The 18,281-nt window shown below is 44.2% G+C and overlaps 1 protein-coding gene across 2 annotated transcripts in view; it reads right to left on the reverse strand.

The window, feature by feature from the left end:
- Positions 1-18,281, reverse strand: part of LOC121008971 (mitochondrial import inner membrane translocase subunit tim16-B-like) — a 136,674-nt gene that overhangs the window by 102,722 nt on the left and 15,671 nt on the right. For both annotated transcript variants that reach the window (XM_040441820.1, XM_040441818.1), the window contains exons 5-7: positions 17,324-17,501; positions 14,718-14,794; positions 6,275-6,325 (exon numbers count right to left, since the gene is read on the reverse strand). In XM_040441820.1, the coding sequence (XP_040297754.1) occupies positions 6,275-6,325; positions 14,718-14,794; positions 17,324-17,501 (306 nt within the window). The remainder of the gene's footprint in view (positions 1-6,274; positions 6,326-14,717; positions 14,795-17,323; positions 17,502-18,281) is intronic.

Consider the following 18,281-nt stretch of genomic DNA (forward strand, 5'->3'; position numbering starts at 1 on the left):
ACGGAAGGCATCCGGACGCAATGCATTTTTCGCTGATGGTTGTTAGAAGATGTAGATGGTTATTCTTCTGGGGTTTTTTTTTTTTTACGTGCATGAAAAACGCATGCAATCCGGATCGAACAACACACGCAATGAACGTGCTTGCAAAACCATTCGTTTTTCTCTGAACAGATCCTGACTCAATCCATATCGCTCGTGTGAAAGAGCCCTAAAGGAGAATTGTACGAGAAATCCTCTTCTGTCACGCCGTATATTGGACTTTTATGACCGGACTGTATAGTAAATCATGACCTAAATTATTATGGTGCTGGAAAACTGCACAGACTTGTAGGGAAACTAAGAGAAAAGAACAAGCTGTGCAGTGTGTATATATATATAGCGCCCTCTGGAGGTTGTAAATAGATGTGACTAGCAGAATATAACTGGGATATAGGGTTGGAAATTTGTCATTAAAGGTAATGTCCGGGTGTTTAAGGCTACATGCACACGACCGTATGTGTTTTGCGGTCCGCAAATTGCAAATCTGCAAAACAAAAAAAAAAAAACGGATGACATCCATATGCCATCCGTTTTTTTGGGCGGATCCATTGTAACAATTCCTAAAACGGACAAGAATAGGACATGTTTTTTTTGCGGAGCTACGGAACATACATACGGATGCGGATAGCACACAGTGTGCTGTCTGCATTTTTTGCGGACCCATTGAAATGAATGGGTCCGCATCCTATCCGCAAAAAAAAAAAAGTAACGGACACGGAAACAAAATACGTTTGTGTGCAATGAGGCCTAATACTGATGACTTATCTTCAGGACAGGTCATTAATATCAGATCGGAGGGGGTCCGACTCCCAGTACCACTGCTGATCATCTGTTTGAAGAGACTGTGGCGCTCTGGTCACGCGGCCTAGGCGCAGCTCAGTCCCATTCAAGTAAATGGGGCTGAGCTGCAATACCAAGCACAGCCAAAATCCAACAGACGGCGCGGTGCTTGGTGATCTGTGGGAAGGTCATGGCACTCACCTGAGCACCGTGGCCTCGTCAACGGCACGCCGTGTGTTGGACCCCACTCCCGAGGATTGGTCATCAATATTTGGCACCCCAACAACCCCCTTAAATAGCATGAAATGGTCATTAAATTCTGAACAACATTCAGTCAACTTGGGGCACATTCTGTAGTGTTTTAAAGGGGTCCTCTACCAACAAGCAGAACAGTGGTAAACACAGTCACCTCCTATCATCCCAACTAAACTGGGGATCTGGGGGTAAGATCAAGGTGGTCTCTTCTCCCTCTTGGAGGCTGTCCGACCTCAGTTCTGCTCCCTATTATTGCCTTCTAAAAAGTGTCAGCATGTACAGTAGGGTCCAGGGGAACCCCACACACTTTGAGGGTCATTTACAAAGATCGGCTTTTTAGGCCGCACTTTATTTTCCCCTCTGCATGGGCGTTAAAAAAGTCGCAAAAAGGGGTAAATATACTAGTAAATGACCCCCGTTGAGTGTACACACATAAGTGAGTGCACTTCCCAATACCAACATACATGTTTATGGAAAGACCATGTAGTCGTCAAAAAGTCACTCTGCCTAAAACCTAAGGAAAGGCAACTTACGGTGCTGTATGGTACAGAATACGGCTTCTAGAACGCTCTGCACAGCATTGCTTCCCCTTCATGCAGCCCAATTATCAGATCGCTCCACATAAAGTCAGCATAAGGGCTCATGAATGGCAATCTGGAAGATATGATGCGGAACGGACTCACTGATCGGAAGCCCAAGGAGTGCTTCCGTGGATTTTCTGTCCATGCCTCCGCACCGCAAAAAAAGTATTGCATGCACCACAGACCATTGGATGCAGATTGCGGACCCTATACAAGTGAATGGGCCGCGTCCGCAGTCAGCGGGCACATGAATGGTGTCCGTGCATTGTGCGCATAGGCCCTAAGCCTAACCATGGCTGTTCCTATCCACCAACCAAATCGGAGATGACACAAACTATCAGGTTGGTCTACGCATGTTTGCTTGCGAACTTACATCACGTTCTCTGCTTTTCATTATCGCATTAGACGTCAATGTTTTTGTGACCGATATTTAGGAGCACTGCTTTTAATTATCATGTTAGAAGAAGGTTTTTGCACTTCAATGCCTAGGAATCCGTCCTTGAAACTTTGGCCCATTTTCCATGCAGTAATGGATCATTAACCAGAAGAAAAAAATCCTCAGAATTCCTGCATACAGTCATTAATACAAAACACAACTTGTCCCCAAATTACACTTGTCGTCATGGTATACTAGAGGGGCTAATCTGTCTGCTTCTATGCAGATTTACAGAAGCACCGAGAGCTGAGGAGTGGATTGAAACTGTTTATTATCCCTGTACTGTGACATCACTGTGTTTATTATCCCTGTACTGTGACATCACTGTGTTTATTATCCCTGTACTGTGACATCACTGTGTTTATTATCCCTGTACTGTGACATCACTGTGTTTATTATCCCTGTACTGTGACATCACTGTTTATTATTCCTGTACTGTGACATCACTGTTTATTATCCCTGTACTGTGACATCACTGTTTATTATCCTGTACTGTGACATCACTGTTTATTATCCCTGTACTGTGACATCACTGTTTATTATCCCTGTACTGTGACATCACTGTTTATTATCCCTGTACTGTGACATCACTGTTTATTATCCCTGTACTGTGACATCACTGTGTTTATTATCCCTGTACTGTGACATCACTGTTTATAATCCCTGTACTGTGACATCACTGTGTTTATTACCTATATACTGTGATATCACTGTTTATTATCCCTGTACTGTGACATCACTGTTTATTATCCCTGTACTGTGACATCACTGTGTTTATTACCTATGTACTGTGACATCACTGTGTTTATTACCCCTGTACTGTGACATCACTGTGTTTATTATCTCTGTACTGTGACATCACTGTGTTTATAATCCCTGTACTGTGACATCACTGTGTTTATTATTCCTGTGCTGTGACATCACTGTTTATAATCCTGTACTGACAGCACTGTGTTTATTATCTCTGTACTGTGACATCACTGTGTTTATTATCTCTGTACTGTGACGTCACTGTGTTTATTATCCCTATACTGTGACATCACTGTGTTTATAATCCCTGTACTGTGACATCACTGTGTTTATTATCTCTGTACTGTGACATCGCTGTGTTTATTATCCCTGTACTGTGACATCGCTGTTTTTATCTCTGTACTGTGACATCACTGTGTTTATTATCCCTGTACTGTGACATCGCTGTTTTAATCTCTGTACTGTGACATCACTGTGTTTATTATCCCTGTACTGTGACATCGCTGTTTTTATCCCTGTACTGTGACATCACTGTGTTTATTATCCCTGTACTGTGACATCACTGTGTTTATTACCCCTGTACTGTGACATCACTGTGTTTATTATCCCTGTACTGTGACATCACTGTGTTTATTATCCCTGTACTGTGACATCACTGTTTTTATTATCCCTGTACTGTGACATCACTGTTTTTATTATCCCTGTACTGTGACATCACTGTGTTTATTATCTCTGTACTGTGACATCACTGTTTTTATTATCCCTGTACTGTGACATCACTGTGTGTATTATCCCTGTACTGTGACATCACTGTCTGTATTATCCCTGTACTGTGACATCACTGTGTTTATTATCCCTGTAGTGTGACATCACTGTGTTTATTATCCTGTACTGTGACATCACTGTGTTTATTATCCCTGTGCTGTGACATCACTGTGTTTATTATCCCTGTGCTATGACATCACTGTGTTTATAATCCCTGTACTGTGACATCACTGTTTATTATCCCTGTACTGTGACATCACTGTGTTTATTATCCTGTACTGTGACATCACTGTGTTTATTATCCCTGTACTGTGACATCACAGTGTGTATAATCCCTGTACTGTGACATCACTGTGTTTATAATCCCTGTACTGTGACATCACTGTTTTTATAATCCCTGTACTGTGACATCACTGTGTTTATTATCCCTGTACTGTGACATCACAGTGTGTATAATCCCTGTACTGTGACATCACAGTGTGTATAATCCCTGTACTGTGACATCACTGTGTGTATAATCCCTGTACTGTGACATCACTGTGTTTATTATCCCTGTACTGTGACATCACTGTGTTTATTATCCCTGTACTGTGACATCACTGTTTATTATCCCTGTACTGTGACATCACTGTGTTTATAATCCCTGTACTGTGACATCACTGTGTTTATTATCCCTGTACTGTGACATCACTGTGTTTATTATCCCTGTACTGTGACATCACTGTTTATTACCCCTGTACTGTGACATCATTGTGTGCATTATTCCTGTACTGTGACATCGCTGTGTTTATTATTCCCATACTGTGACATCACTGTGTTTATTATCTCTGTACTGTGACATCACTGTGTTTATAATCCCTGTACTGTGACATCACTGTGTTTATTATCCCTGTACTGTGACATCACTGTGTTTATTATCCCTGTACTGTGACATCACTGTTTATTACCCCTGTACTGTGACATCACTGTGTGCATTATTCCTGTACTGTGACATCACTGTGTTTATTATCCCTGTACTGTGACATCACTGTTTTTATTATCCCTGTACTGTGACATCACTGTTTTTATTATCCCTGTACTGTGACATCACTGTGTTTATTATCTCTGTACTGTGACATCACTGTTTTTATTATCCCTGTACTGTGACATCACTGTGTGTATTATCCCTGTACTGTGACATCACTGTCTGTATTATCCCTGTACTGTGACATCACTGTGTTTATTATCCCTGTAGTGTGACATCACTGTGTTTATTATCCTGTACTGTGACATCACTGTGTTTATTATCCCTGTGCTGTGACATCACTGTGTTTATTATCCCTGTGCTATGACATCACTGTGTTTATAATCCCTGTACTGTGACATCACTGTTTATTATCCCTGTACTGTGACATCACTGTGTTTATTATCCTGTACTGTGACATCACTGTGTTTATTATCCCTGTACTGTGACATCACAGTGTGTATAATCCCTGTACTGTGACATCACTGTGTTTATAATCCCTGTACTGTGACATCACTGTTTTTATAATCCCTGTACTGTGACATCACTGTGTTTATTATCCCTGTACTGTGACATCACAGTGTGTATAATCCCTGTACTGTGACATCACAGTGTGTATAATCCCTGTACTGTGACATCACAGTGTGTATAATCCCTGTACTGTGACATCACTGTGTTTATTATCCCTGTACTGTGACATCACTGTGTTTATTATCCCTGTACTGTGACATCACTGTTTATTATCCCTGTACTGTGACATCACTGTGTTTATAATCCCTGTACTGTGACATCACTGTGTTTATTATCCCTGTACTGTGACATCACTGTGTTTATTATCCCTGTACTGTGACATCACTGTTTATTACCCCTGTACTGTGACATCATTGTGTGCATTATTCCTGTACTGTGACATCGCTGTGTTTATTATTCCCATACTGTGACATCACTGTGTTTATTATCTCTGTACTGTGACATCACTGTGTTTATAATCCCTGTACTGTGACATCACTGTGTTTATTATCCCTGTACTGTGACATCACTGTGTTTATTATCCCTGTACTGTGACATCACTGTTTATTACCCCTGTACTGTGACATCACTGTGTGCATTATTCCTGTACTGTGACATCACTGTGTTTATTATCCCTGTACTGTGACATCACTGTATTACTTCTGCATTGGGATAGCCATATGCCTTTTATCTTCTAAACTCCTTTTCTGCCCATGTCAGTCCTAGTAGAGTCTGGACCTCCAGTGGGGCCTCATCTTTACTTGTTACTCTCATCTCATAGATGGCACAAGATGAGACTGCAGGCATGGGATCACAGAGACAGTAGAGTAACCCTACAGATGTGTAGTAACAATAATGCTCACAATAACGATGTACACAGGGGGATCAGATATCAAAGCAGGAGAATGAAATGGCACCGATTTCCAGAAAGCTCTTACATGAAGGGCCCTTATCTCCTGTTGTGACACGCTGGCTGAATCTTATCTATGGGGGCCATTTGTTTATGGGATGTACTAACCTGTAATCACTTGCTGACAGATTCCAGAGGCACTTAATGTAGTGACATGCCGTAAACCCTAAATGCAGATATCCAGGAGCATTATCACATTGCCCCCACCCTCCCCCATCAGCTCCATGAAAATGTAAAGCAAATACCTGACAGGCTCCTGTGCTTTTCCGGACATCAAAAATTCTCAGCCTCTTGTCCTGCAAGTATCAGATAAGCAATTTTAATGATAAAATATTTTAAAAAATCCATGTATACATCGACAATGATGTTGATGAAATTGTTGTTTAGTCCATGCTGGTGTCGGGTCACGCGGCGAAAATTGACCGCCATGATCATGTGGTGCAATATGACAGCAACTGCAGGTTATGTATACTACATTACAGGTTTGGGGTTTTCTTTGCACCTTTTAAGCATCAAAAGCTTCATTTATATATCCTGGAAACCCCTTTGAATTGCATTTATTCCCTAAAAGTAGGGGTGGGCGATATAGGCGATATGCGATATAAATTTGTGCCACGATATGGATTTTGTGCATATCGCCGGACCGCGATATGACCACGGAGCGGTAGTGAATGATCGCGCTCTCGGCGCGCACCATGTTCTCCTGTCCTGAGCCGGCACAGCTTCAGTCCCTCCCTCCCCACTGTGCGCGGCTGCCGCTGGCCACCAATAAGAACAGAGTAGGAGGAGGAGGGGAGGGACTGTGGCCACTGCGCAACCAATGAATGCCTGAATACCAATACCATGTGCCGGCCATATCCCGGCCCCTATTACTGCACGCTGCGATCCGCCGCAATTAACCCCTCAGTTGAGGGGTTAATCGCGCGGATCACAGCGTCCTGTCAGAGGTCGGGTGCCGGGAATGTTCTTCAGTCTCTGCATTGGTGGCAGTGGGCAGTTCCGATCGGAGTCCCAGCAGTGTAATGCTGGGGCTCCGATCGGTTACCATGGCAGCCAGGACACTACTGAAGTCCTGGCTGCCATGGTATGTTAGTGAGCAGCATTATACTCACGTACGCCGTGGCCGCCGGGCGCTCCTTCTTCTCATAGGTCTGTGCGGCGCATTGCTAATGCTATAAGCATTAGCAATGCGCCGCACAGACAGAAGAAGGAGCGACCGGCGGCCACGGCGCACGTGAGTATAATGCTGCTCACTAACATACCATCGCAGCCAGGACTTCAGTAGCGTCCTGGCTGCCATGGTAACCGATCGGAGCCCCAGCATTACACTGCTGGGACTCTGATCGGAACTGCCCACGGCCACTGCCACCAATTATTAATACTGGGGAGGAGGGGGGTGGGTTTGAGTTACCAGAGGGGGCTGATAAGAAGGAGAGGCTGGGGGGCACATGAGAGGCTGGGGGGCTGATTAGAGGCTGAAGGGCACATGAGCACTATTAGGGTGAATATGACAAGGGTTCTAGCCCTTAAGGAGGCTAATAGTTATTAAATAAAAAGTAAAAAAAAAAAAAAAAAAGAAGTTTAAACACCCCCCCAAATATAGAAAATAATATATTGCGATATATATCGCATATCGCACATGCTTAAAATTATATCGCAATAAGTCGATTTTAGGCCATATCGCCCACCCCTACCTAAAAGCATACATTTTTGAAAGTTTTATTTAACCACCTCCGGACCGCCTAACGCAGGATCACGTTCCGGAGGTGGCAGCCCTGCGCACAGTCACGCATATATGCGTCATCTCGCGAGACGCGAGATTTCCTGTGAACGCGCGCACACAGGAGCGCGCGCTCACAGGAACGGAAGGTAAGAGAGTGGATCTCCAGCCTGCCAGCGGCGATCGTTCGCTGGCAGGCTGGAGATGTGATTTTTTTTTTAACCCCTAACAGGTATATTAGACGCTGTTTTGATAACAGCGTCTAATATACCTGCTACCTGGTCCTCTGGTGGTCCCCTTTGTTTGGATCGACCACCAGAGGACACAGGTAGCTCAGTAATATGTTGCACCAAGCACCACTACACTACACCCCCCCCCCCTGTCACTTATTAACCCCTTATTCACCCTTGATCACCCCATATAGACTCCCTGATCACCCCCGTCATTGATTACCCCCCTGTCATTGATTACCCCCCTGTCATTGATCACCCCCCTGTAAAGCTCCATTCAGACGTCCGCATGATTTTTACGGATCCACTGATAGATGGATCGGATCCGCAAAACGCATACAAGCGTCTGAATGAAGCCTTACAGGGGCGTGATCAATGACTGTGGTGATCACCCCATATAGACTCCCTGATCACCCCCCTGTCATTGATTACCCCCCTGTAATTCTCCATTCAGATGTCCGCATGATTTTTACGGATCCACTGAAAGATGGATCGGATCCGCAAAACGCATACGGACGTCTGAATGGAGCCTTACAGGGGCGTGATCAATGACTGTGGTGATCACCCCATATAGACTCCCTGATCACCCCTCTGTCATTGATTACCCCCCTGTCATTGACCACCCCCCTGTAAAGCTCCATTCAGATGTCCGCATGATTTTTACGGATCCACTGATAGATGGATCGGATCCGCAAAACACATACAAGCGTCTCCCTGGAGCCTTCCGGGGGGGTGATCACCCCATATAGACTCCCTGATCACCCCCCTGTCATTGATCACCCCCTCTGTCAGGCTGCATTCAGATGTCCGTATGATTTTTACGGATCCACGGATACATGGATCGGATCCGCAAAACACATACGGACATCTGAATGGAGCCTTATAGGGGGGTGATCAATGACAGGGGGGTGATCACCCCATATAGACTCCCTGATCACCCCCCTGTCATTGATCACCCCCCTGTCATTGATCACCCCTCTGTAAGGCTCCATTCAGACATTTTTTTGGCCCAAGTTAACGGAAATTATTATTTTTTTCTTACAAAGTCTCATATTCCACTAACTTGTGTCAAAAAATTAAATCTCACATGAACTCACCATACCCCTCACGGAATCCAAATGCGTATAAATTTTTAGACATTTATATTCCAGACTTCTTCTCACGCTTTAGGGCCCCTAGAATGCCAGGGCAGTATAAATACCCCACATGTGACCCCATTTCGGAAAGAAGACACCCCCAGGTATTCCGTGAGGGGCATATTGAGTCCATGAAAGATTGAAATTTTTGTCCCAAGTTAGCGGAAAGGGAGACTTTGTGAGAAAAAAATAAATAAAATCAATTTCCGCTAACTTGTGCCAAAAAAAAAAAAATTCTATGAACTCGCCATGCCCCTCACGGAATACCTTGGGGTGTCTTCTTTCCAAAATGGGGTCACATGTGGAGTATTTATACTGCCCTGGCATTTTAGGGGCCCTAAAGCGTGAGAAGAAGTCTGGGATCCAAATGTCTGAAAATGCCCTCATAAAAGGAATGTGGGCCCCTTTGCGCATCTAGACTGCAAAAAAGTGTCACACATCTGGTATCGCCGTACTCAGGAGAAGTTGGGCAATGTGTTTTGGGGTGTCATTTTACATATACCCATGCTGGGTGAGATAAATATCTTGGTCAAATGCCAACTTTGTATAAAAAAATGGGAAAAGTTGTCTTTTGCCGAGATATTTCTCTCACCCAGCATGAGTATATGTAAAAAGACACCCCAAAACACATTGCCCAACTTCTCCTGAATACGGCGATACCACATGTGTGACACTTTTTTGCAGCCTAGGTGGGCAAAGGGGCCCACATTCCAAAGAGCACCTTTAGGATTTCACAGGTCATTTACCTACTAACCACACATTAGGGCCTCTGGAAAATTCCAGGGCAGTATAACTACCCCACAAGTGACCCCATTTGGGAAAGAAGACACCCCAAGGTATTCCGTGAGGGGCATGGCGAGTTCCTAGAATTTTATATTTTTTGTCACAAGTTAGCGGAAAATGATGATTTTTTTTATTTATTTTTTTTCCCTTACAAAGTCTCATATTCCACTAACTTGTGACAAAAAATAAAAACTTCCATGAACTCACTATGCCCATCACGAAATACCTGGGGGTGTCTTCTTTCCAAAATGGGGTCACTTGTGGGGTAGTTATACTGCCCTGGCATTCTAGGGGCCCAAATGTGTGGTAAGAAGTTTGAAATCAAAATGTGTAAAAAATGACCGGTGAAATCCGAAAGGTGCTCTTTGGAATATGGGCCCCTTTGCCCACCTAGGCTGCAAAAAATTGTCACACATGTGGTATCTCCGTACTCAGGAGAAGTTGGGGAATGTGTTTTGGGGTGTCATTTTACATATACCCATGCTGGGTGAGAGAAATATCTTGGCAAAAGACAACTTTTCCCATTTTTTTATACAAAGTTGGCATTTGACCAAGATATTTATCTCACCCAGCATGGGTATATGTAAAATGACACCCCAAAACACATTCCCCAACTTCTTCTGAATACGGCGATACCAGATGTGTGGCACTTTTTTGCAGCCTAGGTGGGCAAAGGGGCCCACATTCCAAAGAGCACCTTTCGGATTTCACAGGTCATTTACCTACTAACCACACATTAGGGCCCCTGGAAAATGCCAGGGCAGTATAACTACCCCACAAGTGACCCCATTTGGGAAAGAAGACACCCCAAGGTATTCCGTGAGGGGCATGGCGAGTTCCTAGAATTTTATATTTTTTGTCACAAGTTAGCGGAAAATGATGATTTTTTTTATTTATTTTTTTTCCCTTACAAAGTCTCATATTCCACTAACTTGTGACAAAAAATAAAAACTTCCATGAACTCACTATGCCCATCACGAAATACCTGGGGGTGTCTTCTTTCCAAAATGGGGTCACTTGTGGGGTAGTTATACTGCCCTGGCATTCTAGGGGCCCAAATGTGTGGTAAGAAGTTTGAAATCAAAATGTGTAAAAAATGACCGGTGAAATCCGAAAGGTGCTCTTTGGAATATGGGCCCCTTTGCCCACCTAGGCTGCAAAAAATTGTCACACATGTGGTATCTCCGTACTCAGGAGAAGTTGGGGAATGTGTTTTGGGGTGTCATTTTACATATACCCATGCTGGGTGAGAGAAATATCTTGGCAAAAGACAACTTTTCCCATTTTTTTATACAAAGTTGGCATTTGACCAAGATATTTATCTCACCCAGCATGGGTATATGTAAAATGACACCCCAAAACACATTACCCAACTTCTCCTGAGTACGGCGATACCACATGTGTGGCACTTTTTTGCAGCCTAGGTGGGCAAAGGGGCCCATATTCCAAAGAGCACCTTTCGGATTTCACCGGTCAATTTTTACAGAATTTGATTTCAAACTACTTACCACACATTTGGGCCCCTAGAATGCCAGGGCAATATAACTACCCCACAAGTGACCCCATTTTGGAAAGAAGACACCCCAAGGTATTCGCTGATGGGCATAGTGAGTTCATAGAAGTTTTTATTTTTTGTCACAAGTTAGTGGAATATGAGACTTTGTAAGAAAAAAAAATCATCATTTTCCACTAACTTGTGACAAAAAATAAAAAGTTCTATGAACTCACTATGCCCATCAGCGAATACCTTAGGGTGTGTACTTTCCGAAATGGGGTCATTTGTGGGGTGTTTGTACTGTCTGGCCATTGTAGAACCTCAGGAAACATGACAGGTGCTCAGAAAGTCAGAGCTGCTTCAAAAAGCGGAAATTCACATTTTTGTACCATAGTTTGTAAACGCTATAACTTTTACCCAAACCATTTTTTTTTTTTACCCAAACATTTTTTTTTTATCAAAGACATGTAGAACAATAAATTTAGAGCAAAATTTATATATGGATGTCGTTTTTTTTGCAAAATTTTACAACTGAAAGTGAAAAATGTCATTTTTTTGCAAAAAAATCGTTAAATTTCGATTAATAACAAAAAAAGTAAAAATGTCAGCAGCAATGAAATACCACCAAATGAAAGCTCTATTAGTGAGAAGAAAAGGAGGTAAAATTCATTTGGGTGGTAAGTTGCATGACCGAGCAATAAACGGTGAAAGTAGGGTAGGTCAGAAGGGTAAAAAGTGGCCTGGTCTTTCAGGGTGTTTAAGCCATAGGGGCTGAGGTGGTTAAAATTGAAACATCTGTCCAAAATATAAAGTTAACCTAGATGTACACTCACAATAGGCACAAGGATTTTATTTCGAAAGATTTCATAACATAAGTAATGTATTAGAAGAAATGTTAAACCAGGACAAGGAATCCAGTTCAATATACCGAGAGCGCCACCTACAGGACATTACCTGAAGATAGACTAGAATTTAAAGGGGTTTTCCAGTTAACAAAACTTCTCACCTATCCACCTAAATGATCGCTAGGGGCCCGACTGCTGGGAGTTCCCAGGGTGAACGGAGCAGTAGTCACGCATTGACGTCACTTCAATGAGACTGTTGGAAATCGCTAAGGCTAGTTAAAGCTACTCGGAAGGCGGTTCTGGAGTTCACCGCCAGACCCCATTGACTATAATGGGACCTGGCGGGGAATCGTCCAGCTTCCAGCATGAGCGACAGGTTTCGGAAAAAAAACTGGTGCACGGACTGGTTTTTGTCCGGCTGAAACCTGGCGCTCATGCCAAAAACCGTATGTGTTCCAGTGCTGCCACAAGATGAGACTGTAGGCATAGGATCACAGAGTGCACGCACTGGTTTTTGTCATTTCCATTTTTTTTGCGGCCCCATTGAAATTAATGGTTCCGCATACGGGCCGTAAAAAAAAAATGGAACGGGCACGGACAAAAAAATAGGTTCAAGTGCATGAGCCTTTAAAGATTAAAGGGGTTATCCAATACTATAAACTGCCCCCCTGCCATTGGCTGCTCCCCCCCCCCCTCCCTCCGACACCGGATGTTTTCATCGGCGCTCGGGGAGAAGCAGCAGCGGCGGTGCGAGGACCAGGAGCGGGGAACGTGGTAATACACCATGAGGTTTTTTCACATAGGCTGTGGTTTTTGAAAACTGCTGCCTTTCTTAGGCTACTTTCACACTGGCGTTTTGTAGTTCCGTTTGTGAGATCCGTTCAGGGCTCTCACAAGCGGTCCAAAACGGATCAGTTTTGCCCTAATGCATTTTTAATGGAAAAGGATCCGCTCAGAATGCATCAGTTTGCCTCCGTTCAGTCACCATTCCGCTCTTGAGGCTGCTTGCAGCGTTTTTCTGTCCGCCATGTGGTGCGGAGCACACACAATGTAAGTCAATGGGGATGGATCCGTTTTCTCTGACACAACAGAAAACGGATCCGTCCCCCATTGACTTTCAATGGTGTTCATGACGGATGCATGCGGTTGTATTATTGTAACGGAAGCGTTTTTGCAGATCCATGACGGATCCGCAAAAAACGCTAATGTGAAAGTAGCCTCATCTCTGATGCTTTTATTGCACAGTGGCTTTATCCCACTGACATAAAAAAACGCGACTGCTTCGGTAACCACATTGTATCTAAACGTGCGTCGTTTTTTTAACTGTTTTACTTTGCTATTCCACAAGAACTTACCTCAGAAACCAGAATCGCATATTGAAAAGTGCAATTAAAAAAATGCAGCCAAAAACCCATAGGTTTCCAAAAATGACAATGTGCAGACAATAGATACAGGGGTCTGTGATCTTGGAGCACCAGTGATTTGCAGAAATGATCAAGACTGCAGTGAGCTCCCTCTAGTGGTGGCTGCAGGAAGCCAGCTTCTATATTTACATCTATGCAGGGAAATCAGGGCTTTGTGTCAAAATATAAACGTATGTTCCATTCACTTCTATAGGGGTGACGGAAATAGTTGAGCCATAGATCGGCTACTTTCGGTGGTCACCTTGCAGGCTCTGTTATAGAAAAAGGAGGTGGGACCCTCCAGCTATCAGACATTGGGGTCATATCCTAGCGATATCTATGCTCCCAATGTATGAGATGGGCCAACCCATTTAATCCAGGCAGAGAATGAATGGAGAAGTGGCCTCGCATCTATTTCCGTTCACTTGGGGGTGTTACAGAACAAGCTGGGAAGCAGTGCCAGGCTGTTTCCATAACTCCCATTATAAGTGAATGGACAGAGTCGTGCACATTCAGGGCCACATGTTCATTTATTCTCTGCCTGGATGCAGGTTGGGAGACCCCCCGTTCTCCACGTAGGTGTGGGTTCCAGTGGTGGAAACCAACATCTATCAGACATTTATAACATCCGATGGATATGCCATTGGTTGGGAGTACCCCTTACCTGACAGATCATGCACCGCCGCTCCAGTTCTCCCGGTAGGGCACTGTATTCCCCTGCTGCATCCAATCACTGGCCTCAGCGGTGCACTGAAGAAGCCATTGCGTGGCTGCAGAGAGTCACCTCTGCAGCCAGGAAAACAGAGCCCTGCCGGGAGAACCGGAGTGCTGGCACTGGATATGTCAGGTAAGTAATCATCTATTCTATATTACAGACCGATCCCCTGAGTTGGCTAGTTTCCTCTTGAAACCAGACAACCCCTTTAAGGTGACCATACATAAGGTGTCTCCATGGTAAGAAAACAATTGTTTCTGACCAAGATAAAGATGGAAATTTGATCAGAAAACTCCTAGCGTTATGAGTGGAAGTAAATAATTCTGCATAATCTGATAATGATGTGCCCTATACTTCTCACCTTAGAAGACGTCCCGATCAGGACACCATCTTGACTCCAGCATATGCTCTGCACCAGGTCTCCATGATCATCCAGAGCTACACAGAGATGACAGAAAAATGATATAACTCTTATAGACTGCACAGAAAATGGTTGTAAAAAAAAATAAAAAATCTAAAAAGTTGTAAATCAATACACAACACTAAAAGAACCATATCGACGTAGCTACTGATGGCCTATCCCGAGGATAGGTCATCAATATCGGATTGGTGGGAGTCCAGCTGTCAGCACTGGAAGCACCCACAGCGCTCAGGTGAGTCCCGCGGCCTCTTCCTCGACGAGGGACTTCACGTTCAACGGTCACATGACCGATTTGCAGACCAGTTCTATTCAAGTGAATGGGGCTGAGCTGCAATACCAAGAACAGCCACTATACAAAGGACGGCGCTGTATAGTTCCGGTAGGGGTGCGGGTGTCAGACCTCCGCCAATCTGATATTGATAGCCTACCCTGAGGAAATTTTGAACAACCCCGTTAAGAGATTTTGTACCGTAATATTTCCTCCGATCTGTTCCTATAAAGAGGAGCTTACAATCTAGCTTCCGGCCACAGAAATATAAACAGTCGTACATACTTGGAACAGGGTTATAGGAAACCAGTTAGCCAAGCAGCCCCGTTTCAGGAATGTGAGCGGAAACCTGGCCGCCTACAGAACCAAAAAAATATTCGTTTCCGAGTGGAATCAAAGCCAAGGCACCAATACTAATTGCTGAGGTCCTACAAAGGCAGAATTCCACAGTGTAAGGGCTCATGCACACAAAGGTTTTTTCTTTCTGCTTGCGTTCCGTTTTTTTTGCGGACCGTATGTGGAACCAATTCACTTCAATGGGTCCGCAAAAACAACGGAAGGTAATCTGTGCGCATTCCTTTTCCGTATTTCCGTTCCGCAAAAAAGTAGTGCATGTCCTTTTATTGTAGGCAAATCACGGTCCAAGGCCCCATTCAAGTCAATGGGTCCGCAAAAAATACGAAACGCACACGGAACACATCCGCATTTCATCCGTATTTTGCGGATCCATACTGTAGAAATGCTATGCCCAGCCCAAATTGCTCATGTGTTTGGTGATTAATAAGTTACTGTTTCCGATCTGCAAAAAACGGATCAAAATACGGAAACCATACGGATATGTTTTGCGCAATAACGGAACGGAAGAGGAGTTAAATCAGAGAAGAAAAAAAAACTCAGATGCGGAACAACGGATCCGTGTAAAACGGACCGCAAAACAACAACGGTCGTGTGCATGAGCCTTAAGGCCTTTTGTACACCAACGGTTTTTTTTTCCGTTTTTTTGTGGATTCCGTTTGCGGTCTGTATGTGGCACCATTCATTTCAATGGTTCCGCAAAAAAAACGGAATGTACTCCGTATGCATTTTGTTTCTGTATTTCTGTTCCGCTGAAAGACAGAACTTGTCCTATTATTGCCCGCAAATAACGTTCCATGGCTCCATGCAAGTCAATGGGTCCACAAAAAAATACGGAATACATACGGAACACATCTGTATGTCATCCGTTTTTTGCGGATCCATGCCCACTTTGCCCATGTGTTTACAAACATGACTGTATATTACAGTAATGATTGCAAATTTTATGTTTCCGTTTGCGATCCGCAAAAAACGGATCGCATAAGGAAACCATACAGAGATTTTTTGCAGAACTACGGAACGGAGACAAAAAACAAAACAACGGATTTGTGAAAAAAATGGACCGCAAAACATAGCAAAAGATGGTGGTGTGCAAGAGGCCTAAAGCAAATTTGCTTTGGAAAGGAACGCTTTTTCCTGATGCAGTCTAACAAAGAAGGGTTTGGGGGGGGGGGGGGGTTTCCCCAAAAACAGCGCCACTCCCGGCCAATGGATTGTGTCTGGTATTGCAGCCTCAGCCCCATTCAAACCATCACACTGCAAGGCCTTCATTGAGGACTCCCATGGGCAGCCCTCCACTTGGTTCAGAGGAGTAATGGGGGACACGGGCCTCATGTTCGGCCATTTAATAGGGGGTCCCAGTGTTGGTTAACCCTCAAAGCAGACAATTATAGTAAACCCATGAGATCCCTTTGAAGTCTAAAATAAAATAAAAAAATGCCTATCTGGTCTCCTCTAAGTACTTTTTCTTGCACATAGTCTGGGACTTTGACATTGATGGTCTATCCTCTGGACAGGTCATCAATATACGAGCGTTGGCGATCCAACTCCCTGCACCTCCGCCGATCAGCTGTCGCTCATGCAAGCACTGCTTCCGCTATAAAATTACCGTCGGTGTGTCGAGCCCCCCTGCCGATTGTAGGCCATCAATATCTTACTCTTTATTAGTAAGTAAATCTTTTGTCAAATATAAACTTTTGTGAAAATTTAGGCTACGGCTACATACAGCGACTTGTGGTGCAAATGTTGCTCCGCCAGTCACACCCAATGACAGTGAATGGGGTCGTGCGGATATCCAGCAGGTTTGGATTTCTATTGGCCGTCGCCTCAGCTTGGAGGTTGTAGCACGACCAGATTCCCTATCATTAGGAGTAATGATACTGCGACAAGCCGCTAAGTGGCCATAACCTTATCCACACTTTACCTGCAAGGGCTGCGCTCCTGGATAGATCCCAGACCTGCGCGGATCTGCCAGCTGCAGAAACCAGCAGAGCATCGGCCGATGGGTGGAACTGCAGAGCTTTCACAGGACCGCCTTTCACTGAGAGAGTCGCCGTAGGGTCCCCCGCGTCGTCAGACTCTGTCATACACCACAATTTTACCTACGGAACAAATAAAGCAACGACAGTCACGCTCTCTCTGCTCTCCTATAAGAGTCATGCTGAAGACTAGTACAGCAACCATTCACAATCCAGCAAAAATAAAACGTATGCAGTTTTGTAAAGGGCTTTCTCACAATTTTTAAGATCTCTGCTTGCTTTCAGTGAATGGAGACACTCTTATTTACAACCTGGTACTGAAAACCTACTCGGATCATGTACCTGTCATGCAGATTGACAGCAACAGAGCCTTACTTGTAAAATGCTCGGCATCAGGACATGATTTAAAGGGCTTTTTTCCCTACATCTAGAGCATCTGTCAGCAGTTTTGTACCTATGACACTGGCTGACCTGTTACATGTGCGCTTTGCAGCTGAAGGCATCTGTGTTGGTCCCATGTTCCTATGTGCCCGCACTGCTGAGAAAAATTATGTTTTATTATATGCAAATGAGCCTCTAGGAGCAACAGGGGCGTTGCCGTTACACCTAGAGGCTCTGCTCTCTCTGTAACTGCCGCTCCCTCTGAACTTTGACAGGGCCAGGCTGTGTAAATGTCATCACACCTAGTCCTGTCAATCAAAGTGCAGAGGATGCGGCAGTTGCAGAGAGAGCAGAGCCTCTAGGTGTAATGGTAACGCCCCCGTTGCTCCAAGAGCCTAATTTGCATATATTAAAACTACATTTTTCTCAGCAATGCGGGCACATATGAACATGGGACCAACACAGATGCCTTCAGTTTCCAAGTGCCCATGTAACAGGTCAGCCAGTGTCATAGGTACAAAA

The sequence above is a fragment of the Bufo bufo genome, chromosome 7 (genome assembly GCF_905171765.1).
Source record: "Bufo bufo chromosome 7, aBufBuf1.1, whole genome shotgun sequence".
Taxonomy (NCBI): Eukaryota; Metazoa; Chordata; class Amphibia; order Anura; family Bufonidae; genus Bufo; species Bufo bufo.